This window comes from Pseudopipra pipra, chromosome 1 (assembly GCF_036250125.1).
Source record: "Pseudopipra pipra isolate bDixPip1 chromosome 1, bDixPip1.hap1, whole genome shotgun sequence".
NCBI classification, from domain to species: Eukaryota; Metazoa; Chordata; class Aves; order Passeriformes; family Pipridae; genus Pseudopipra; species Pseudopipra pipra.
In genome coordinates this window covers 90,471,886-90,498,198 of record NC_087549.1, presented here as the reverse complement: position 1 = coordinate 90,498,198, position 26,313 = coordinate 90,471,886, and the positions used below count along the sequence as shown (strand labels likewise).

The 26,313-nt window shown below is 38.0% G+C and overlaps 1 protein-coding gene across 2 annotated transcripts in view; it reads left to right on the top strand.

Moving 5' to 3' along the window:
- CAP2 (cyclase associated actin cytoskeleton regulatory protein 2) overlaps nt 1-26,313 on the top strand; it is a 68,708-nt gene that overhangs the window by 10,790 nt on the left and 31,605 nt on the right. For both annotated transcript variants that reach the window (XM_064665060.1, XM_064665070.1), the window contains 3 exons: nt 1,036-1,160; nt 4,674-4,774; nt 21,756-21,833. In XM_064665060.1, coding sequence (XP_064521130.1) covers nt 1,037-1,160; nt 4,674-4,774; nt 21,756-21,833 — 303 coding nt within the window. In that variant the 5' untranslated portion in view covers nt 1,036. The remainder of the gene's footprint in view (nt 1-1,035; nt 1,161-4,673; nt 4,775-21,755; nt 21,834-26,313) is intronic.

The window sequence follows — 26,313 nt, the reverse complement described above, 5'->3', positions numbered from 1 at the left end:
AGAGCCTCTGACTACCTGCTTGCCCCAGCTGGGGATGCAAGTTCTGCTGCTGCTCCTACTTCTGCACGCCCCAGTGCTGGGCAGGGGGTGCAGCCTAGTGTGGGAGCTGGCTTGGAACTGTTCTCAAGGATCACGTTAATTAAATGATAGGGGATTTAAACATAGCTTTATCTTTGCTTATATAACTCGTTCTCACTCTGGATTGTATATAGCACTTTTTTCCCTGAGAGATTGGCCAGTATTCAAAAATGTCAATGCCTACACTGCTTCACATGTAAGAGAGCAGATAATCACATTGTAGGGATAGAAATAATGTGTGAGTTGTTAAAAATTTAACCTAATTTCTATTTAATTTTAAATCAACAGCACTGTAGCAGTACTGCACAAGCAGGCCTCTGGATTTTTTTTTCTTTCCAAAGGTTAATTAATGCTTGATTCAAAAAACTTGGAAAAACACTGATTTGTATACTTACCAGCAGAATAAACACTTCAGTCAAGTGACTGAGGCTTACTGCAAAGCATGAAAGACTGAGACAAATTTCAAATGTACCTTTTCAAGAATCAGGGAGTATACATTTAAAGTCTTCCTTTCTGTCAAGTATTAATTGGGTCTGTACTTTTCACCTCTGTAAATGGTTGATGCAAATCATTGTAGACATAACTTTTAACCAGTTACTTCTATAACTGTTTCAGTCATCTCAGTATCTGACTGGGAGCATACACATACATTTGTCATAAATTATCCACAGGCAGACTTTCCAAAGCTACACTAGCAATGGTTTGAATCTACTATTTACAATGAAAAAACAGAGCTCGGTTTTGGTCATATTCTCTGTTGACAAAGAGGCAAGGTACCCTGTGTCAGCTTCATCACTGCAAATGCTTATCTGTCAGAAAGACAGTACTTAAAAAATATGAGTTTTACCAAAGAAGTTTATAAAAGAAAAAGCCAGAAGGTGAACAGAACTGTAGCATGAAGTGTGGACTTTATTTACAGGGGTCTAACACTGTTTCTATGCTTTATGATTTTTTCAGAATGGCAGAGACTCACGGTTTGATGGAGAGATTGGAGAAAGCAGTGACTCGACTCGAATCATTATTTTCCAATTCACATAGGTCTGGTGGAATGGAGTGTGATGGCATCAATGGAGTCAATGGAAGTAAGTCTGTTTTTTTGAAGTACCATCTCTCTGTTATTTAAAAATTGCAAGTAGAGCATGTGTTTGTCTTCTAAGAGGGAGTGCAATCCCACTCGTTACAAATTCTAAATTAATACAGCCTAGAGAATTCAAGATTTGACTGTTTCTGAAATATACTGTCCATATCTCAAGCTTTATTACTCTTTCCATCTTGGCATTTATATTGCTGTAAATAACTCACCAAATGAAAATGTCTGCTTGAGCCCAATTAGCAGAAGAAATGAGACATCCCCAAAATTTACAGCAGAAATATTTCTGTAGAGGTCACCAATATAAACACGGTGTTTATTTGCCAGCTCTCTCTAAATTTCAAGGTGCAGACCCACTTCATTTAATTGTTTAATACCCTTAATCAAATATGAGTTTGTTCATAAGCATTTGCTTGCTAAGGACTGCTACACATCCATGGCCTTACGTTGCTGTCTCTCGAACTCTCTTTTCTCAAGTGGATCTCCAAAGCACTACATTGAAGAATATACCAAAAAAAGTCTGTTTATTCACATCATATCACCAAGTCATATTTTTTCACTCCTTAATTTTTTGTTGTTTCTGAAATTTATTGGATAAATAACCCTATAAACATAGCAGCTCCAAATTCGATTGAATAGAGGTGCCCTTTCCTTTCTCCAGAGCTTGTTTTTTCATCTAGAACCCCAGCATATATCTCTTTATTAGCTTCATGTCCTTTGCTTTCTATATTCCTTGGCCCTTTTGTGCATTCTCCAGAGAAGAGTGCATCCCAGCACAGACTCAGCTGCTGTACAGAAGCTGCAGAATGCAAAGAAAGTTGCAGGCAGCTTCCTTTACTGACACAGCAGCAAGTCAGTGTGTGAGCTGCTTCACTGTCCTCTCTGCCAGCCCTGACCCAACAACATATGCGAGAGACCTTCCCCACACTTACGTGTACCATGGGCCTACACACTGGCAGCTGCTGTGGAGCAGCTGACAGAGAGCAGCATGTTCCTGTGGCAGGAGGGGAGCATCTTCCAGCAGGCTTCCATAGCAGAGGAGTTAGCCAGTCACAGGAAGCTGGAGTAATGAAATGCTTAAAGTCCAGAGAAAACCTAGACAGCTAGTAAACCAAAGCAAAGTCATGGAGAAATATGATCCATGTGCAAACTGACAAATAAATCAATCACTACTAGGAGATGTACATTTCTCAAAAATACAGACTTCAATTCTATAGTGAGTCTATTTAGGTGTATCTCTCTATTTATCCAGAGCTCAGTATTGCAAACCAGGTCTGCTTCAGAACAGGAGATAACTTGCCATGTGAGGTACTTCCATGAAAACTGTTTATATTCTTGACCTAACCTAAGAGCTCAGGCAGGTGAAAAGATTTACTCCCCGGGGAAGCAGAGGCTTAAAATCCCAACAGATCCCTAAAAGACACGAACTGACAAACCTTGTTGGAGTGAGATTATAAAACACACCCACTGGGAGACTGTGGTAAGAAGCTGAGATGAGCAGCACCGTGGGGTGCTTGCCAGCCTGCACCGCATCTTCAGGCAGAGCTGTCTCACACGGGGACTCAGGAATAAGCTTTTGCTTGTGCAGTTAGGAAAGTCTTCAGCTTGTGTGACTGATACGCCTGCAGCGCCATGAACACTGTTCTGTATGCCCATGTTACTGTGCCTCTGTGGAGGTTCACATGCCCTCCACAGCCACTGCAGAGTAAACAATCTTACAGGTCTCTTTTCTCTTCCTCCATTAAAACTGACACTCAGCCAGAGCATGACCTTTTTTAAATCTCTAGTGGAAATGGAGATATATTGCTTTCTTCTACCATGCCCCCCCTGCCCTAAAAGACCAATCCATAGTTAGAATTATTTAGAAAAAAAAACAACTTGACTTTTCAGTTAATATGTTTTCAGAAACAACAAAATAACGAGGAGGACGGGAGACCTGTACGTTTACTGTTTTCCTAAATGGCATTACAACAGCAGGATTGCAAATAAATCATTCAATTGCTCTGCACAGCCTGCAGCAAATTCTAGTAAATGCTCCTGAGAGTTAGCTGTATTGAATAGTAAAAAATAGCGTGGTTGCTTTCTAGTTTTGCATAGGACAATTGCCATTTGGTGAACTGCGATGTAAAACTCTGCTATAAAGTAAAAGGTTACAGTGATTCTTTTGAAAACATACACAGATTTTGACAAAGAACATAAATGGGCTTTCAGAAGCATCTTCACCACTAAAACCTTTTGTATACTGGGTCATTTGAGGGGTTTACATACAAACACTTAATATGGAAGAACGCCCAGAAATTCCTAGAATTATAGGTGAATGACATCAAGAGAACAAAAGGAGCCTCGAAATTCCACCTAGCTAAGTACGTTTTCTTTTTCAGACAGACCACTGCAAACTCCAGTTGCCAGAGCCTGTCTTTTTTTCTGTCAAGGAGCCAGATGACTCTTGTGGAATAAAGAGGGCTTTCAAAGATTATGAATTTGGACACAATTGTCATATAGTGCCAGAAGGTTAAAGCAGATTTTTTGAGTAAAGCCTGGTACCTCTTCAGACCAATCTTCAGGCTTCATTAATAAGGGAGAGAGACTGGGAAGAATTTTAACCTTGATCTCTCAGATCCTACATATGCCATAAATTCACCTGTGTGTCACTCATGCTGTATCTGGCAAAGGTTCTGAGGCATAGACAAGACATGAGGATATGTCAGGGAGTAAAGAGAGGGCTGGGAGGCATCCAAGGAAAGATTATTTTTGCTATCTCAACAGGTACATAGAGTCATGTAGAAGCTAGGAGCATAAGATATTGAGCCTCGTCTGCATTTTCTGAGTGTCCAATTTATCAGGAAACTGCTCTGTACACCATATAGAAAATAGCAGTTTTGTTTCTGTAATGTTAGACTGTATAACATATATGTAGTCAATGAGATATGTCATCTAGAAGGCTTGTTTGACCTTTCTTTGTCCAGTGACGGTTTCATAAGGTGAGATGACAAAATAAGAGATTACAAAGCCACATCTCACTGCACAAGTCTTATGTCAACCCATTCTAAAGACTTTCTTCCTGGAAATGGAATGGATTGCTATTCAGAGCCAACAAACAATACAAAGACCTTCAGGAATGGGTGGGTAGTATAAAAATAGTTGTTGATTGTGGTGCAGATTCATTTTAAGGGATAATACTTTAACAGGAGAATTTTGTTAAGACAATAATACTTCTCAGGTCACTAGACCTTTGAAGGGCTGAGAAGTGTTTATTTTAGCACTTGTCATTTTAAGACAAACACTACATTGTACACAGTAAATTCTCATCATGTTTCTATTCAAGTTCTACCAAGAGCAAGAAAAAATAATTATACATCCATTTTCAGTGACTTCACCAATCAGAAATGAAGTTACAGCAATCTCCTCTGTTTCTATGGTATATTTCTTCCACCTATTACACAGGAATGTCCTATGCATTATGTACTTTATGAACCCATTATAATGTAATTCTTTTCTTTTCTAGGCATAGCACCATATGTTGAAGCCTTTGATAGGCTGCTGAATGGAAGTGTTGCAGAATTTCTCAGGTACAGCAAGATTCTTGAAGGTGATGTGAAGACACATGTGAGTATTTACTCAGATTTTCTTCTGATGATAGAAGTACACAAGTCTTGGAATCTGTGTGATCAGCCTTGATTTCCGAGTAGAGTAGAATCTTAATAGCAGAATTACCTCTGAATTATTAATTCTTCTAGTAGTAATAGTCTGGCATAACACACTGAGTACAGTTGGTTCAGGAAGGACAAAAGGTTCTATGGATTGATAAGAAGAGATTGCTTGCCTGTTAAAGCACCAAAAGTTGAAGACTTCTCAGTCACAAGCAGTCTGAATTGTCACATTGGCTGCTAAGATCTTTGCATGACAGGGACACAACTGAGAACATATGTCAGCAAATGAGTAGCAAACACTAGGTGAGCCCAAGCAATGGTAGCTTCCTGTGGTTGTTTTCTAGTCATGTGTATCATCATTACAGTTAAAGTAGAGATTTTGTTCTTTTGACTGTTTGTTTTTAATACTTACATCTCTTTCATTTGGAACCATATAGCAAACTAAAAAATTAGTATGTCATCCATTTAAATGACCCATTTTTTACTACATATGTTACGGTAAGGAAGTACTATGCTGTCATTTTCATGACGAAAATACTTCCTAACTTTATGAACCTCTTGTGGTCAGAACTTGTGTTTTTCATTTTGTTTTTTAAGCTAGTCTTCTCTAAAACTGGTGGTGATAGAATGACAAGGAATGGACTCATCTTACAAGCAGCTTGCCGATATAGATTTTGGAAAAAAACCCCACCCCACACACAAAAGAGCCAGCATCAGTTTGAGCTGAATCTGAAGGAGTGTGAAACTTTTGACTCCTAGTAGGTCCTTGCCACCCGGCCTTTCTCTGTACAATTCTCAGTGGATTGCAGCTGCTGCTCCACGTAACAAACACGAGAAAAACATGCAGTCCTACAGCCTACTGGGATTCATGTTGCAAGGCCAACATAAATATTCTTCAAGACAGCCAAAGCAACCAGCCTACTCACAGAGCAGGATGACTGAATTATTCTTTGAACTGTGTTTTTTTCTACGGTGTTATATGTTCTTGTTTGTAGGGCAGAGTTGCTGACCTAGTTAGGCCTAGGAAACAGGAGGAAGTAAGGAGATCAGGGAATTCTAGAGGATCTTTGTGTTTCTAAGGAAATGCTGCACTTCCTTTTTGTTTGAAAAAGCCTGAACAATCATACTATAAGCTACAATGTATGTACTTTGTTCTTCAGAGAAATTAGGGAAAATTAATAAATGGGGCTGGGAGGGGAAGAGGAGGAATTATCAACCTGACTAAGCAGAGGATTGCTCCCTGGAAAGGATCAGTTCTGACTTGGTTATTGCATTCATTAGACATCATTATTTTGAAGTTGATTTTTCAACAGTTTAGATCTGAGTGATCCAGAAATAGCCTTAGTACCAACACTAAGCAGGGGAAAGTATTGCATTTAACATTCTAAATGACTAAAACCTTTTTAATATACACTATCTGTAAATGTTTAAATCAGTAAATGTATTAATTTATGCATTTGTCACTATTTGATACTCGTAATTGAGTCCACATAAAAGATTATTAATAATTTATCTGCCATGTCTGTGAATAGTCCCTAGCATATTGTTGATGATAGTGTAATGCAAGCTGTGATAAAGGAGTATTTGTTAGGACTATGAGCTTAGACATTGCGTTAGCTTTCCTTACATAAAGAAACCGGTGATTCTGATTGCAGCCTACTAAATATTCTGAAATCTTAGATTCTGAATTTACAACATGGAGCAGACTGTGGTTGCCTTATGCTCATGCTTATCACTGAAGCAACATCTGTGCTTTACCTTAACAAGTGGAACAAGGAGTATTTTTCTTCTGGGTGTCTTATAGACCATGTGTCCCTCAGCATTATACTTGCAGCTGCTGTCTCTTTCACTTAATGAGCTGAAGGGAAGGTTGTATTTTATTTCAAAAAACACCTGTTGCCTTGAAAAACCTCACATACCTGACAGACCAGAATGGTAATATGAGAGAAAGAGAGACTTCATATTATGCTAAAGAAATGAGGGATTTAACGTGTTGTGTTTTGTGCTGATTGCCGTAATGATTGTGTGGTCTGTGTTCCTGGCAGAAGGAAGAATACAGACGCAACTAATATCTGTTGGGGAGCCTCATTCCAATTTTTTCAGCATGCTGTACTCTAAATAGTCTATTGAAAGAGAAAAAAATGAAATAATAAAAAAAGAACTAATAGCTAGCTCCTGGCTTTGTTAAACACAGCAGCATAGTGAATTTTACGAAGATCAGTTTATCAGAGTTCTGCTTAGACTCAATCTTGAGAGCAGCATATTTCTCATTCAAATTACAGTACCTGCAGTGGTGAATCTCTGAGGTCAACTGCATTGAAGAAATGAACCACTTTTTAAAAGACAGAGAGAATGGCTAGGGTTTTTACATAGTCTATTTAGAACAAATTACCCTAAACAGCTGAGATGCTTTCCCTGTCCTGTCACTGGGGAATAAAGATCCAGTGATTATATGGATATTTCTATGAAATACGAAGTCCCCTACAGGCACAAATTTTATGGAACCACTTTCTGCTGTCCATGTCGTAACTAATAGAGAATGTGAAGTCAGTGACTAACAGTTAGTGTGGCAGGACTGCTACCAAGCAGGTGTCTTTGGCCTGACATACCAGTGAGAGGAAGCTGTCACCAACTATTAAGGTTATAACAGCCCTGAATCTGACTCACCATATGTGCCAACACCAAACCGTTCTTCTGTCAGAATGAGGGAAATTCAAAATCAGTATAAAACAGTTCTCTTCTGCCCAGCTGAGAGTACAGTCCCATTGCTTTGCCCACCTGCATCCAGCACTGCAGAAAATGTGCCAAGGATGACAAAGAGCTGCTTGTGGAAGACATGGTCTACCTTCAGATTGTGTCCCAGTGAGGAAGCTGGTCAAGCAGGTTTGATGGGCTCTTCTCCTTGTCAAAGCAAAACTTTTAGAAGGCCAAGGAGCAGGTTTTTGTAATGTGTTTATTATGAGCTTCTTCACGTTGTTTTTGTTTAAGTGATAACTCAAGTGGTGGAATACTTTGGCTTGAGTTTGAATAATGTACCAGATCAGACATCACGATAAGAAGAGAATGTACTAGTTCCATAAAAGAAAGATAGATAATGTAACATTTCCATATTTTAGTATTTTATGTGGGACAGAGCAGAACATAATTACAGCCTTCTGTCAAAAACATAAGCTAATACTTGCCTTTCTTTTACTTGTTTATTTGTAAAAACCTTTTAACCTACCAACCCCACCAGTTGAAAGAACAGATTGTCTGTGTGATTCAGTTATGTTCCCTCTTCTCTCATCCAAGCTATTTAGCTTGGAATGGAAAACTTTAAAAAATATGGATGTCTTTTCCCTCCTCTCTTCCATCAGCTTGCAGCTGCTGAAATGCAGAGCTCAGAGAAGCAACCACCTTGGAACATTCAGAAATGAAATGGCTGTTGGTTCGCTTGCTCACTTTACTGGGAGAGAGTTGAGATGCAATTCATTACATGTATGACTACACGAACAAGGTAGCACAGAGAAGCAATTCATAGCACATTATCCAATCTACAGGGGTTCTTTCTGTGCGTGCACTGATTTCTTTTCATGATGAGCAGAGAAAGCAATATTCATTCACCCCACAGACGTTGGTCTTATGCACATAACCACAGAATTTCTTTTCCTTATCTATTACGTGAAAGCAATGACATTCTTCTCTTCTTCTTCCGGGTATAGTCCATGTAAATACAAACAGACAGCTGAAATGAGGAGATGTCTTTTATGAGGTATATATACACTTTGCAAAGTGCTGCTCCAGTTTGGCCTATCAGTGAAGTTAAAAAATCCTAGCTGCCTCTTTTTTTCCAAAGAGTATTTATGACACATGAAATAGCTGCACGGTGCCTTTTCATATGACAGATGTCAAAGAATTAGTCAATGACGTTCATAGCCCCAAACTTTGAACAGGATGTGCTGCTGTCTGTGCTACACCAAAAAAACCCACTTTTGCACTTTATCTTAGCTAATCTAAATGCAGACTATCAAAGCCATTATTTGACTGATTCCTCATTAACAAGGCAATTTGCTTACAGGGCAACAGAATGCACAAGTGTACTCTCGTGTTCATCCTTTGTGCTCAGAGGCTGTGTGGTTTTAGGCATTGTGTTGAAAGTTGAATTAGAGCTCAGAGAGGAGGATGATGTCAACATGCCCAGAGAGAAGCTTGTTGTCAGGCTGCCTTTGCATTTCTGTGATAGGTATTTTCTGCTACATGAAATAAACACCAAACCAAGTAGCTGCTGCAGGACTGGGAAAAACATATGACAATACATAAAAAAAGAATAAGAAGACAAACATTTTTTACAGCATATAAAGTGCAGTCAGCTGAAAGAAAGAGACTAAGCGTAGAAAACGGTAGTGCTGTCCAATAAAAGTGAAAATAAAATGACATCATCGACCAAAAAAAGCAACCTTGGAAATCTATCAGTGTTAAAGTTGATTTTGTAATGCTAATTCAGCTGTATTTCTCACCTTGTATATGTACTACGAGATCCTTCATAACAAGCAATAAAGAATGTTTACTTGAATAGGATAAGAAAGGTGGAAATGCATTATACACAATGTAGCCAGGTGCCTAATGCAGAAAAAAGTAACATTTTTAGGAGTTTTACAACCTTTGATTGCTCTCTTCCGAAGGACTACTACTGGTGTGGTCTAGGGATTGAATCTGGCTTTCAAAACAGGCGGGATTTATTGGGTCAGGTGTAATGGGTGTGCAGACATGGTTGCATCTGTCTGACTGTAAGACACCTGGTTGGGAATAAAGATGGTTCCTTATCATGAGGAACCTGTCCAGTGTGAGTCTAGAACAACACCCCCTGAAAGAGTGGGAGTTTTTCCATTCATTTTGATGGGAGCTGGATCAGTTTCTTGACGATGACATTGCATTGCGTACCACTTGCTTTTCCTATTATTTAAAAAGGCAAGGAGGAGACAAAAGTCAAACAGACAGTATTGAAAAACACAACACCGTGGTGGCCAGTTTTGGGCATTTAGTTGTGTATTGCTGGCATGAAAAACATACACCTATAAATTTAGGGAGGTGGTGGTGGGAATATATAATGAGAACATTCCATATGGCATTTTCTCAGTCAGAAACATAAGAAATCAGAAACACAAATGCTCAATGCTGTCAAGAGTTCTTCATAACCTGTTTTGATGGGGCTTCTTTGCATATGGAGTAGTTCCTGACTAAACCCATGAGTAGTTGATTTCAAAGTACTGCAGTTGATCAGGGACCATTTTAGACCAAGGTTGCCCCCTAAAAGCAGGGATTATATCTGTGTGTGTTTACCCAGTACAATGGCGTTTTCTGATCTCCCAAGGATGCAAGAAAAAGTATCCAAATGATTTGTGTGGGAAACCTTATATGCAGTGAGAAACCAAAGAAAAATCCATCATGTTTGTCCAAGAAAATGTTAGATAACTTGCTCATATGGAAAAAAATTCTGATTGTGAAGGGCTCTTTAATTGACCAGATGAATTCAGCATAATAGATTTAAGGTCCATGTTTTACCAATTAATTTAACTAATGATTGCAGCAATTAATCAAGGTATACATTATATTTTCAGCCATTTGAAGTCAAAATCAGAACTGATTATATGCTTAACTCATGCTAGTTTTGCTGTCCTCTAAAATTTTTTCCTTGAAGACCTTTAAGAGCAAATGCAAGTCAACTGGCAGGAAACCACTTTTTCTTGGTGGTTTTCCAGGAGAAGTAGGTGTAGACTAGAGGCATAATTGTTCCACAAGTTGAAAGCCACTGCATCACCTTAACCAAAAATCATAAAGTGATAAAATTACATGGCTAAATAAGCTAGCTAAATGACAGATAGCTTTAATATGTGGACCAGCTGCACTCACAGCCTTAAGTACAGTGCGAGAGGGTCTCCACGAGCCTGTTGCAAAGCCATCGTGTAGGACACTTGCTAGCGTAAAGTCAGGAGAAACTTGGTAGGGAGGATTGGAGACGTGGAGTTGGCAAGGTCCACAAGGAAGCCTTGATAAGGTAAAGGGACCTTTACTTTTCCCTCTGATTCAAAACAGCTAGGATTTAGAGGGCTTAGGTCCAGTCATATCAGGCACTTGGCCTCAGAACAGTGAGGCCAAGTTGTGAGGCTGTTGTTCTGACAACAGTAATTTTCAATGAACCACTGGCAAATTACACTATCTTCATCCACCAGAAAAAACAAGACAGAGGAGTTATAAAACCAAGAAAAGATCCATTAGAAAAATCAAGACAGTATCCTTACAATTATCATCAGCATGAATGTCTTGTGACTGAAAATTCTTTTTACTGGTGCTCATGGTTCTTATTTTTCTTGTGAAGAATTATGATTTTTCAAGTTGGAGTAGTAAAATTGTATAAATCCATTTGTTTCAAGCTGAGAAATATACACCCATGAATGCTTCCCCCACCCCATTTTTTTTTCTGTTTTGGGACACACATCTCACATGCTTGGATTGATGTCATTTGTTGCTACAGGCTCTGAGCAAGTCATTTATTAATTTTCAGTCTCGTTCCTTCTGAAGAGCACGTGCACACTCTTTTCACTCATCTGCCTCCCCATCCCTGACCTGATTTTATTTTGCTAGTTGGAGGTTGCAACAGTTTTGAGTGTATAGAAATGCTGGGCTTGGAAACTGAGAAGGCTGTTCATTGTAGTCAGCAAAAAACCAAACAATGAGCTCAGAATCTGGCTCTTCAGTCAGTTTCTAGTAAAAAGGAGTTCAGTGAATAATGAGAATTAAGCCACAAGGGAAACCAATGTGCGGTTTGAATGTTGTTTTAAATAAGCTGGGAGTGCTGTCAGGAGTGATGAGGGTATAATGTGGCCACAAATGTGCATTGCCTCTTTTTATCCTGTATAAATTGCATGATCAATATATTCACATCTGTGAATACTGAAGTGTCCATTAGACTAGATTAAACCATAAGACTGTCACTGCTAACTTCTTTTAGTCTATTGACATCCATAAATTGAACTATATATTTCCCACAATTAATCTGAACTACAAAGGAGTTTAAGTATTGCTACATAGTTTCATAAGTTTAATTGTATGTTTTATTCTAAATCCCAGAGATATAATGAAAAGATTCATTAAGGATTTTTAGATAGATCTTTGAGGCTGACATATTTCTTCCTCGTTGCTTTAATACATGTCCTGTTTAAAAAACCACCTTAGTTCAGATCTGATTTTCAGTCATATCACTGTGTACCATAGGTAAGCACCTTGCCTTTCAGAGGGGCTGAGGCTCCCTCTACAAGTACACACAAGCTTTTGATATTTAACACCTCTGAAAAGAGAAACATAGTTCAGGTGGGAAGAAATATTAAATATTATTATAGATGTCTGAGGTTTAAGTTTTGAAATTATTTCCATGTTAGCAAATTTCGATTGGGGCCTGGGATTCTTCTAAGGTGATAAAAGTGGAAGTGAATTTACAAGGAGACAGGTTTGGCACTGTGAGCCTTTGAGTTACTTTTGGGGAGTTCAGTGGAACTACATGAAGAATGAGGTGCGTGGGCAATGTCACCAGTTGTCTTGAAGCGCATGAGAGGCAGAACAGTCTTTTCAATATAAGAACTTGTTTGTCCAAACTTTCTCTCTAAAGTTACTACAATTTCTTAGAAATGAATGGGTCTCCAGTCTTTGTATCAGGCAATTTGGTATTTGTCACACAAAGTCAAGAAATCTGTTCCTCAGTCAAGCGCTCAGTGAACAGTGCTAGAAGAATATTTAGGACAAGTGCTGTAATCTTTTTAATTTACAGAGATACGCATCTGAACTGCTTAGAACTTGTATGTATTAAACTGGGGACACACGAATGACATCCTAAAGCCTGTGAAATCATAAGGTCTTTTCTGAAATTTCCTCAGCATGGATTTGGGTCTTCACTGAGAAGGGCTTCTGACAGAATAGCTGAGGATAGGGAGTGGGGCTGCTTAATAACAGGCCTCAGGGGCAAAACAGCCCATCAGAGAAATAACCAGAGTGCCTGCAGCCAGTGCAGCAATAGGTTGTTTGTACAGATCACAGTGAGACCTGTGGGTCCTCAAGATCTCTGTGGTTGTCCAATGTGCTGGTTTACAGGATATGTTCTGTGGAGGAAATGTAGGTTTGCTTTTCCTCAGGGAAATGAGGTCTTTCCACAAATAGTTCCTTAACACAGGCAACCAGGTCCTCCAAAGGATTCTGAGCTCAGATGTCCATGAGGAAAAAAAAAAAGGAACCTGAATTTTAAAACTGTTGATCTTAATAATAACCAAAGCTTGGACTTCATTCTTCAGTATATGGTATGTGGCTCCTGTTTATTTAAAGAAGTAATGCACACTTTCAGAGATACAGACTGTAGCTCCAAGTAATAGTAGAAACTAGAAAATTTGAAAGTGTGCGAAACTTTAATGAACTGCACTTTCTGTTCTTCAGTGAAATCCTGAACTGGGATGGATTTCCTTTCTCACCTCTCTTTGAGAAATCTGTTAGCTTTTGTAGGCTAGTCAGCATAAAGAGCTAAAAGAGCTCTCTCAGGAAGACTGTGGTAAGCTTCCACGAATGCCTGTGCAGGTTGGGGTGCCACTACTCTCCCTAATACTGTTTACAAAAAAAGTTACATTTTGTTATTGCATAATCTTTGACACGTGATACAAAGAATATTCACATAATGATGTTAGTTACATTTATTTCCACTGGAAAAAAGCCAACAATAGTGGCCTAATAAAGATTTTAGTGATGCTTCCTCTGCACTGTATAAAAGCAATTCCTTCTTATGATGTTTTTATGTTTGTTTTTAAAATGTTTGGCTCTTTTTGTCAGTCATTTGTTTCTATGATTATCACTAATTACACATTATAAGGCAGAAAATGTTATCACAAATCCCCACACAGCTGACAAAGCATTTTGGGCATGTCCAGTCTATAGATAAGCACCAGGGACTAGGTGCTTAAACCTAGATCAGATGTTGCAATGTGCCAATAGCATCTTTTACTTCTGCTGATGTTGAGGCTTTTAAATGTGTGCTGTGCAGTGAGACAGCTTTGAAATCTCTTAGCAGGCTACTGACTCTTTGCAGAAGACAGCAGTCTGCAATGTAAATGGCAAACTTGAATTCTTGAACATTTTCAAAACTGTTCAGAAAGGTATTGAAAAAAAGCCCCACTACTTTAGTCTGTAAATAGGCATCTTCATTAATGTGTGGACTATTTATTTTTACGTAGAGTTCTCAGTATTTTTCTATGCTGAATTTTCTGGAATCCCTAACTATCAGTACATTACATCTGGTTTTGGAACTTCCATGTAAAATTTGAAATGAACAGAGGTCAAGAGAGTTGCAGATTTTTGGCTGTTGAAAAACATATTCATGAAGAGTTTGTGAATCTGGAAGACAAAAAAGCAGCCTGAGCTTTAGGAGAGCATCAGCTGGTCAACAACTTTGGTCTGGACTTGTTCTTCTTCTCTAATGGATAGCAAAGGTTATTTGAGACATTTTTGGTGAATACAATCTCCTATTGCTTCACTTGGCAATAATCAGTAGCCACAATGGCCCTAAAGCCAAATATTTATATCTGTTTGAAACAGTGACAGATGAATTGACTGCTTCTGCTACCAATATTAATAATTAATTATTTAACAAAGCTGACATTTTTAACAGTATTCATTAGGTTTCAAAGTTAACAGTCCCTTGAGATCAATCAGAAAAATTCACATCATTTAAAACTGAGAGAATTCAGAGGCAATTCTGGAACACTGGCAAATTTTATTGGTGCAAAAGATGCAGAACCCGTTTACCCAAGGCAATAATATTGTAATCAATGTAAAACCAACTGTTGTGGCTTTAGATATCCCTTTACTCCAGTACATCTGTCCAGTTCATGTTTCATGTGGAGAAGTAAAATAGCAGTAACAATTTACCACAAACAATTCTATCCACCTGTCTTATGTCATTAGCACTGAAAGATCTTTATGACCAGTATGGTTTGAGCTCCACCAGATAAGAACTCTGAGTGGTTTAAGTCAAAGTCAAACTTACTAAAAGGTAATGAACCTAGATACAGATGCTACTCTTAAATAACAAATAAGTAATATTTACTAGCACTGTGCACAGTTACATGACACAGTGTTTAATACAGTGGCAGATATAAACATCTAGAGAGACCAACACTGATACAATTGATAGCACTGACTGGTACTGTAAAGGCAGTAGCAATGCTGAGAAATTTTAACAAAAATTCCCCAATATAGACATAGCCATGAAGGCTAAAAGAACACTAAAAATCCCCCAGTAACAGAGGACAGCTGATTGGCAGTAGTCAAATGTATCTGTCTGAAAATAGAAAATATCTTGGGTGGCTTCTGGCTCTACCAAATCAGTGGCAAATCTCCCTCTGACTTCAGTTTTAACTTGAATTTCAACCCTGTTTTCTGCATGGACTGTTAAGAGAAAGGTGACAGGTTTTTTTCTTTCTTTCCTTTTCCAGTATAAAAAGTTCTCTGTTTGGAGAACTGCCACTAACTCTTCAGCTCTTGGTCCACTTTTTAACAAAACTGTATCAGCCAATGAGCTGTACAAAATAAATACTGTCTCTTTAGCAGGCCTGGATAGTTTCTATGGCAGCCCCTTATTTAATTGAAACTCCATTCTATTTCCATTTCTTTCCTCTCCCTTCAAGCCACCAGCCACTTCACCACTTTGCTTTGGAGAGGCTTTTGAAAGCAGAATGTAAAAGATAAACTGTTTCTCTTCCTCTGGCAGTGCTGTCCCTTTTAGAGAAATGCTGGGGTCTTTGCTCAAAACAGGGAAGCTCGATCTGTAGTTGTCATTTGCTGTCAGTCATTGTGTATTTTGCTAGACGAAAAGGACTCAAAATTATTTATGTGGAAACTACGTTTAGAACTCTGGATCACTAAATCCCAGATCTATTCCCTCATATCCTCTTTACTATTTGGTTTCAGAATAAAGACATTAAGTATATTTTGGAAATCAAAAATATATAGAACTGTATTTTGATTTGCAAATTATCACTGTTAAAGTTAGCATGTATATATATATATATATATACAGATGTGTAGTATTCTCCAACAACAGAAGTCCAGGGGATTCTGATATTTACATTGTGCTTTTCAGTGCTATGACTGAGGAAATATGGTATTAAATACAATAGCATTTGACAAATTCAATATTATGAGGTCAATAGGGTAATTTTCATGACTGAATGTTATTAGGAAATCCTATGTTTGTTTCTCTTACTTCTATTTAGTTTTATTATTTTTTCAAATACTGAATTTACATGTAACTTGAGATCTGAATGCATGTGCCTGTTTGTTCTTGTAGTTTGCCAAGCTGTTGTCACATAAATAATATTTATATTTTTTGTTGCTTGGATACCATAGTGATGGTCAACTTAGATTGAATAGAACATTGAAAATGAGAGACAGATCCTAAAATCACATCTGTTCTGGAGAACTGCAGTTTTCCAAAGCAAACTGGTAGTTTAAGCTTCAAGTTCAGTGCATCTACATCTACTCAATCTGAAAGTGCAAGTCTGGATGAAATCTGTACTCATGCTCCTTCAAACAGGTCAGAAGCATTGTCTTCATTAAACATCTCTCACAGAGCCTCTGGCAATTTTTCAAGCAGTGGCTTCTGGGAAATATCAGAAGTTGGCATTATATTGTGGCAGAGAAGGTTAAACCAGTTGCTATTGAAAAGGTGATTTGTAAGTAGGTATGATTCCTCCATTAACTTCTAGAGGCTTAACTGGGAAGAGGCCTGTCTGTGCTGCTACTGCAATGGTGACAGAGAGGTCACTGCCACAGGTTTCCACAGGCATGGAACTGGGCTCTCGTGGCATACATGTCAGACTTCAGCTCTTCCAGCCATATCAGTCACCTAAGTCAGCTGTCAAATACACTTGAAGTAAAGGATTAAGATGCCTTATTCCACAATTTACTGGTGGGGAAATTGAGGTGGTGTATGGAACGCCACATGGTCCTGGCATTCAGGTCAGAGCGATCTCCTCCAGCCTCTGGAACAAACTGCTAAAAGCAGAGTAGGAAATGCTTTAATGAACTTGCTTCCTTCCTCATCTGAGGAATCTGTTTGATGATTGATGTGTCCATGCATAATACCAAGAATGCCAAAAGGATTACCTAGAGTTTTCAGATGTTAGTTATCTGTTCCTCCAAAATATGCGCATTTTTGTCTGCAGAGAGATGTGTGCGAGTTTGTGGTCTACTCTACGGTGATAAATTTGCTCATGATTCCTATGCATTTTTGACACTCAGGCTTCATTACTGTAAATCAGTATAACTGAATGAGTTTCAGCTGATTTGTTCTGTGGCAGTCTTTTGGCAGAGCTGCACAAGTTGTTGAGAAAAATCCTCCCTGCTCCATTTTCACTCATTAGTGAGTATGGGTATGGGGGTCTAATGAAAGTGTCATCTCCCTCTAAAAGTGTAGTGCTCTCTGCTTAGTTACACAGCCTGCCTACTAAGCAGAAGGAGGTAGCAATGAAGTGTCACGTTTCAAAGACTATAAGAAAGAACTGGAATGGTGATGGACTGAACTAATGCATTCTTAATGAGAAGAAGCTCTTCTAGTACTTTGATGGGATGCATGGAAAGAAGTACTTCATGCTCAGAAACAGTGAAACTCTGAAAGCTATTTTTAAAGCTGTTGCAGAAAGAAGGAAGTAACTGTGGCAGAAGTCTCATAAAATTCTTCTTGTAAAATGCAAATACTGTGTTAGCATGATCCTTTGATTAAGATTTAAATTCAGAGGTGAGAGATGTAACTGCTCTGATCCCTACACAGTTATAAGCTTTTTGGACTGGATAGATTTTGGGCATACAGCACAAGCCTTGTGATCATTATCTAGTCCGCTGACCGCTGAATGTTTCCAACATCTTGTAATAAATTTTGGATAACAAAAAAAAATGCAAAAAGCCACCCTTTAAATGTACCACATGTAACTCAAAAGAATGTTACCATTGGCTTGGGTGTCTTCAATAGCAGAATATTTCTTAAAGACAACTCCTAGACATTTTGAGAAAGTGGCCTTGGCCACACTTTGCAGTAGTGGAGAAGGAGTAATACAAGTCTGGAGGAAAAGTGCATCCTGACAATTTTCACATTTGTCAGACAAGCAAGAAACATGTATAAGGCATACTCAAGGAATGCCAGTCTTTTAGGAACATCAGTGTGTGTCATCCAACAGTCTTGTCTCCAGCTCTGACTAAATTCCAGTACTTCATCAGAAAGAGATGAACAATCAGACAAGAAACTAATTGTTACTGTATGCTCTGAGTGGAGAAAACATTCCTGCTTGGCCTCCTTGAGCGACCACTGGGATCCCAAATGCATGTGTTTAATGTAGTGCAAACAAAGTGCCAGGCACATTTTTCAAACCTCATTGATGTTACAGCTCAGTATATGTTCAAGAACTCAATAAACAATCTTAACTTTCGATATCTAAGGACTCTTTACTCATGTTTATTATCTGTTCGATCAACATCTAAAGCTCTCTCTTAAAATAATTCTACCTCTTTATAGGAATTTGAAAGGTCTCTTCTGAACTTCACTTTTTGGATTGTTGGAAAGCTTCTAAATTTGAGGCTATGTTTACTTATGACCCAGTTTTCAGACCTTTTCTTCATTCTCTATTATTTACCTTGTCTATGAGAAAGAATCCTCATATTCCTCAGCCACTCTGTTGCTAAGCAAAACAAGTGAAACTGAAAATTTATCTTTGTATGACAGATACTTATTGCTCTAAACAAGTAGGTTGTCTCTGTGTCAATTCTGATTTAAGCTCATTATTTTTAATGCAGGTGAATAATGCTTTGCACAGAATTCCAGAGGAGGTTCTCTCCAATAGTACTAACACTTCTGTAGCTTTACTGAAAATACTTTGCTACATCCACTGTAGAACTGCATAAGCTCTTTTCACAAAGCAACCCTCCTGGCTTTTACACTTGTGTTTTCCAGTCTTCAGTATTTCCAATTAATCAGTTCCATGTTTATACCTAGAAGGGGCAGCAAGGGAGGACTGCTAAATTCTATCCAATTCATATTACCTGTGCCAACAAAATCGTCTTACCCTTCTCAAGTGATGAGTTAGTCCTTCTTGACCATGTTAAAACCTCCTAACTTTGTGTTTCCTATGAATTTTATGAGTGCACACCTAATTCTTCCTGTTAGGACACTAATAACCATATTGATCGCTCCTAAAGCTAATCTCTGAGAAACACAACTAGCAACTTTCCTCCTCTCAAATAACACCACCTCTAATATACACTATTATTGCCTCTGTTTATCCAGCTTCTTATCCAACGGAATAATTTTAATACCAGTTTGCATCACTGCCACTCAAAGTATGAGTTTCCTATGAGTACAATAAGCATTTTATATGATATCTAAATATACAAGATCTGACACATTATCCTTTTCTAAGAAACAAAGTAATGATTTTAAACACAGATGATGTCATAATTTCTCCCATTTTTAATATTCATATGTGTTTTTAATGACTTGTTTCAAATCTGGTTTAAATGTTCATGGTGCTAAGGTCAAACTAACAGCAATGATATCACTTGACATACTTTTCCCCCCTTCTTCTTGGGCATATTTGCCCAATTCGTCATTGCATACTTCTGTCATCTAGTACCATCTCCAAATGATATATCTTTAAAATCTTTTCTACTTGTTCTTCCATCTGTCAGTGTCTTCAGTACTCTAGAAAAAAAAAATACGGACCCAATGATTTTGTCACACTAAGCTACATATATTTGACTTCTCTTTCAAGTGATCTAATTCCCATTGATTTATCACCATTCTCCTTGGCTATCCTTTCAATATCTTTGTGTACCTCAGTTCCTTGAAATTAGAGAAAAGCATTCATTCCACAACAGGTAAGCTGTACATTAAAAATAATGTAGGCATGCCCAGCTTACCCTTCAGATCAGTGTCATGGCCCTACTTCATTGCTTTATTTCTTTATTGTTCCAGTAGTTAAAAATAATATGCCTTTGTTTTACTTTTCTGTGCAAGGTACAGTTCAATAAGACCTTTATCCACCATTCCTTTGCTTATACATATTATAATGCATGCAGAAGAACTCTCCTTTATAATCAAGGCTTCTTCTCACTCTTTGGAGGTTTTGTATCTATTCTTAGTATGTTGCTTTAGTTATTTATTCATTCAGAGACTCTAGCTCTTTCCTACAATTTCTCCCTCCTGCCTAGCGCACAGAGATTATTTTCATTCTTAATGTAAATCCATCCTTTCCTGCATCATCACCTTCAAATCATTAAGGTCCTCAGAGCAATCATGTTCTTTCACTGATTTTTCTATTTTCTAAAATTTTGCCTTGTACCAGGCCTTAACTATAGATTTATTTTTGTCCATCTTGCAAATTAAGAAGCTCTGAATTCATTCATAATCACTTCCTCCCCAGGAGCATCAGTTTTTGCTCAGCTGTTCTACAAGGTTCTCCTCACATACTCACAACCCCCCCCAAGCTTAAAATAACCCACACCTTGTTGTTTTATGAATTTCTGTACCAAATAGTCAGTCATCTGAAATGTCTAAGAATATCTAAACCTTGCTATTATTGATGGTATTTATGTCTCTCTCTGGAAAATTTAAGTCTCCTATGCTCATACAAGTTCCCTTATTATTTATTTCTCTATCTATTTATAGAGATGATTAGACCCTTCCAAATCTCAGCCTGTCAGACCATATCATCCCCTTCTCTCAAATACTGTCCAAGTTGGGTCTCTTTTACCATCTTCCATGTACTGATTTTCATCCTAACAGATCATGTTTTATTCATGTCATTACATTTTAAGATGAATAAACACAATTTGGCTGTTTTACTTTTCTACAACTTCAAATTTCCTGACTTTTATGTATTTTAAGTTGCATCCATATAGGCTTGTATATAAAATTTCCTTGTTTTCTTTTTAGATTGAAAAAACCCCAAGGAAAAACAGCATGAGCTTCCCCACCCTTTCACAAAGTGATTATAAATGTACCTATTCATATTAGATTAACTTAACAGCATTTGGTTTGGTTTGATCTTTATTTAGCAATATACACTAGCTATGAATCGTTCTTTTCTATACCAGTAATGCTTTCTCGTAGTCACTGCTGATCTACCTGGATGAGGTATAGGGATGCTGAAATTCTGATTCTAATCAGAATGTACATCATTCAGAATGTACAGAAAATGCATAGGGTTCAAATGAACAAAAAGGACCAGAAATTTGATGAGTAGGGAACACCCAGGAGTATAGAGATTTACCTCCCATCCCCACTGGTAGCACGTAAACATGCTGTACCCAAATTCTAGAGTTCTGCGAGGGAAAATTGCCCAGAAACCCTCAGCCACAATCTCTTGTAGCCATCAATCTTAGAGTCTGCCTACAGATGACAGGCAAGGAATTAATTAGAGTATAGTCCCTCAGCAAATGTGCCAAGCTCAACTCTTCTTACACAGCACTACAGCCTAAGTTCCAGTTCAACAGAAAGTTTGCAGGTTGCTGTTCGCAGTGGTAATAAGTTCTTACCCTGCACTTGGGTATAAGCATCACCATTAAAATGCCTAGACATCCTCTGAAGTGTTAAAATTAAGTTCTCCTGTGACTAATCTTAGAAATTATAACCAAAAGCCTGCATATCAACTTACTGTATTTCCTATCTGAGAAATATAGGGAACTTAATCTTAGATGTAAAAAAAAATTTATAGCTAAGTCAGTACTGCAATACATTACTTCCAGTCAACTCTGCTGTGATTTTGATGAGAAGCGGCAAGAAAGATTTGAGCTGTCACGCTTGACTCTGAGCTGCCAAGAAGAAGCATTGGAGGTTACAGGCTAAGGTTTAATCTGTATTCCTCCTTTTGTTACAGGCAGAGATGGTACGTGCTGCTTTCCAAGCGCAGAGATCTTTCCTGGTGTTAGCATCTCAGTGTCAAGAGCCTCAAGAGGTAAGGAAAGTAACCTAGAGTTTCAAGAGGCAGCGTATTTAAAAGCCTGTATTCCTATATGTCATCGAGTTCTGCATTTGCTTTTATTTGTTACGTTATTTATACAGTGCACTTAGAGGCTTGCTTTCACTTTTATAAGCATGGTAATAATCAGAAAGCCACGGTTCAGGGTTAAGAACCTTTTCTGTACTAACACATATAAGATCGTTAAAGAAAGCAAAAGAGGTTTCCACTTCATGGCTGTAAGTGGGATCAGTGTTTCTCTGGAAACTGGAAATGCCGTGGAAGAGAATGGCTTTTTGCTAGCCCCCCAGGGATGCTCTATGACAGACATTAAAGTCATGGGTATAAGCTAGTGAGAGAAAAATCAATACTGGCCTGTAGACTCAGTATTCTCCAAGCTGAGGTCCAGGTTAGGCCAATTCTGGAAGGAAGACAAAGCGTTTTGTCAAGAAAATGAAAAAAACCACTTTTATCGAGTTGATTTATATACTTATTTTAGTGACAACTATTTAAATCCTCCCCTCACAACTAGAAAGCTCAGGGAAGCTGTGGAGTTGTTATGAAATCTTGTTTGTAGTTTCTAGAGGGCACAGGGACAATAGCACTGCATCATTCCTGGGAATAGCAATCATGTAGCCCCTTCTGTGGGACCACCCTCAAGCCTTCCTTCTTGGAGTATGCAGAGAATGAAGTCTTCACTTGCAGTCTCTCCATGGCCTTCAGTTCAGCCTTTTTGCATTAGCTCCCCACTACAAAATGCATTAAACTCCCTATTTTCAAATCAGAACTCTCCTCACATAATATAAATTATTGATTTTTTGATGTCACTATTGTTCTTAGAGGTACAAATTAAAAGTTCTTCTAATCAGTATGTCTCAGTGGCAAGGGTACTCAAGGAAAAGAAAAAAAGCACAGATATTTCAGGCAAGACCGTAGATTTAGAGTTCCAAGCAGGAAGGGATCAGTTGTTTTTCCAGCTGTCCCTGATCTGAGAGAGTAAAAGTGGGTCATGATTCACAGAGAACAGGCAAAATTCCCATTGGTACAGGCCTCAAGCAGTCATTTATATTGGCTGTGAATACAACTGGACCCAGTGGCCCACAAAACTCTCCATGCTCATAGGTAAAATATTCCCCAGTGAACAGTTTCCAATGGCCCATAATGTAATGCAATGTTCTGAAGGGTTGGGATTGTCCCAGCTCTGGTTCGAGTAAAGGCTGTAGGTCATGGTTTGGCCTACTGAGCTGATGTGCTATCAGTGTTATTTTCTCAGCTTTTCCAGTAAGAATGGCAATGGATTCTCTCTTACCTTTACAAATTTCTGACCTCAAGTCAAGGCTTTGAGATTTTTTCAGCTGTAAAGTTTAGAAATTTCATTTAAAAATGGCAACAAAACAAGCTAAAAAAAAAAAAAAAAAAAAGAATAGATGTAAAAAGAGATTCTGCAGCAATCCAGAATGACAGTTACAGAAACATTAAGAAAAGCACCAAATAATAAAAACCTTGTCATAAACATCACCAGAGCTTGCCATGTGTATCCGTAAGTCTTAGTTGCACATTATCAGTCTTGCGTAGGTTTCTGCAACTTATTGAAGTCAAGAAAGTGCACTTCTGTCATTTAACTATCTTTTAGCATTGAGGAAATGCCACATGATATGTGTGTACACATCGTTCCAATTTTAAAATACCAGGAATAGTACAGACTAAAGTTTCTTTCTCGGTGAGAACAAACCCAGTCCAGTTACCCGAGGGTTTTTTTTTAAAACTATTAGGTACATGTCTTTTATCGGCATTTGAACACATATTGCTGTTCATTCTTTTTCTCTGTTTTTGCATATATTTCTTGCACAGATACATTCAATTACACTGTGGACAGACCTGAAAATAATTGAAGGCTGCCTATTCTACACAAATTGAACATTTTTTTCCCACTGCAGAGAGTGATGGTTCCCGGCATTAGGCTTTTTATATGTCCATGTCAATGAGGAAAAATATCCCATTGTAAAGCCAGATTGGTTAACCATTTTGAAAAAGCTGGTTACCACCAGCTAACCAGGAGAAGGAAAGAAGCAGGGGTCCTTCCCCCCTGCTCCCCAGGACCTTTATTGACATGATGTCATCTGGGCTCTAGTTGTATTTATAGCCTAGAGCCACGGAGTCAGTGTGGAATCCAAACAGGAAAGCTAATCATTAGTGTATCAGAATGCACAGAGTAGAGAAAAGCAAATGAAGATGACAGCATATCTATAAATGCAAGAGAAAAGAGAGTAATTCTGTCATTCAGCTGTCTAGACTGTTTGCTTTATAATGTAAAGCTGTGAATGAGCCAGCGAGTTGCGATTATGGCATAGTAGCTTTGTAGACATTCAGAGACAGCGGTGTGGAGACTGAGGGGATTTACTGAGTTCCTGTCATGTTGGGATATCATACATGGTGCCTTTAAAAAAAAAAGAGGGAGGGGAGAATGCACTGGAAAAATAAATTAGCTCAGCTCTTGCAGCTTACAAACTAATGAATAAGGAATTCAAACAAAAACAAAGCTCCTATATGTATAATAATCCTTGATTTTTTTTGTGCTCAGCAAAGAGAGAAATGTATATCACACAAAAAGCAGTACTTTTTCCTAAGAAGCCCTAGAATTCATTTAGCTGACTCCTGCTATGAGTCACTAGCAAGCATTTTCAAACAGTTAAGCTTGTTAAAAGTTGCTTTTGCAGAGTTTTGCATCTTGTTATTAACGTTGATATTTTTTCATTTGGAATCTGTTGCAGTGCACAGCCTTTATTATCTGTATATGTGAAAATAGTAGGAGCTGGGAAGGTAATTCCAGCTGGCATACCAATCTAGCATCAACTGCAATAAATTACTTCGTAGAGAGCATGTTCTGTTACTTTTTATGGTCATGTTCTATATTTGTATGTGCAGTGGAAGAGATCACATGACAAAATCACCAGTTGATATTCCTGTTTGTGTATGTCCCAGCTAATGGCTGCTGGATACAGGCTCATTCAGCAAGATGGGTTTTTTCAGTTCATCCACTTATTAGAAAAAATATTATCTGGTGCCAAACTTCAAACATTAAAACAAGAACATGTCTATTATAAATAGGGAAAGAGAGTATAGAGAGTACAAAGAAGATGGAGAAGGAAAAATAAATTAGAATATTGCTATAATCTGTAAGAAGCTGTTTAAAAAGCTATTTTGAGACGATATGCTTACATGTTGCTTGGGCAATTCAGAAGACAGGTTTTAACATAAACCTTCACAAAACATTCTGAAATAGTTTGGATCTGAATTTTCTATTCCCCATAGTCTAAGCGAAACACAATTCTAATGAAAACATTTTTTTATTTCATTGTATAATAATTTTAAAAGTTTTTAGTGCTCTTGAGCAAGTTTATCTGTTTAACAATGTTTTTTAATTCACGAATACTAATGTATGAGATTAGTGCTTAAAGTCACTGCACTGAATTCTTTGTGAATGGTGACTCAAATACTGTCTTCTCTTCAAGAGTTGTTTCATTCCACTTTAAAAGTTCAAACAATTTTAAGAGTTGCTTTGAGGGAATGAGGGATCCATTATTCCTGTGCTGGGAACAAGTTAATGGGGTAAATATTTTTGTGATTCAATATAAATATATACAGGATGAACATACCCACGGTAAGAAGTACTACAAACAGATTTAAATGGCAGATGCAGTTAGGACTATAAATGATTACGTAATTTCTCATTAAAAAAAATGCTGAGTTCATATGACTGCCAAAGCTCATGGATTTAATTACTAACATTGTGCAGACAAACATTCCAATTAAATACCTAGCTTAAATAGCCAGATTCTGAACACAGGTGGGAGCAGAGGGGTGGAAAAAAGTAAGAGATAAAGGACAGCTTTCCCTTTTTTTCCTAGAAAAGGGACACTCCACCCCACAGAAACCCAAGAAACTGTATTTGAAGTTAAACTGAGACCCATCAGAACAAATCCTTCAGCTTTTACTTTTTATAGCCAACCAAAAAAAAAACATATTGTAGCATTAGAATAGTTGTGGCAAAAATCCTTGAATAAAGGACTCATGTTCAGAATTTTTATGTAGAAATCAAAGATGAAGATTTACAGTTCCCTACTCTGTCAGTGTAGGATTGCTCATTTTCTTCTCTCTTCTATTTTAAAGTACTTCAATAACAGGACTCCTGGGACTTCTTATGCTGCATCCTAGCAGGATTTATTTTCTAATTACCTTGTCTGTCTTATGTTATTGCATTTCCCTCTACTTTTTATCATACTTATGGGGATGACCCTTGCTGTTTTCCAAAAGTGTGAACAGCAGGGTACTCCTCACCTGTTAATTTATTACTTTCTTACGCAAAAGAGCTTGAGCTGAGTTTTGCTGCCTTTCTGTCAGCTGGTTGACTGCTGCAAACCTGCTCCTCTGTATCTAGAAATAGCCTAAGGAAGAATTTGCTTCAGTCCTTTTAAGG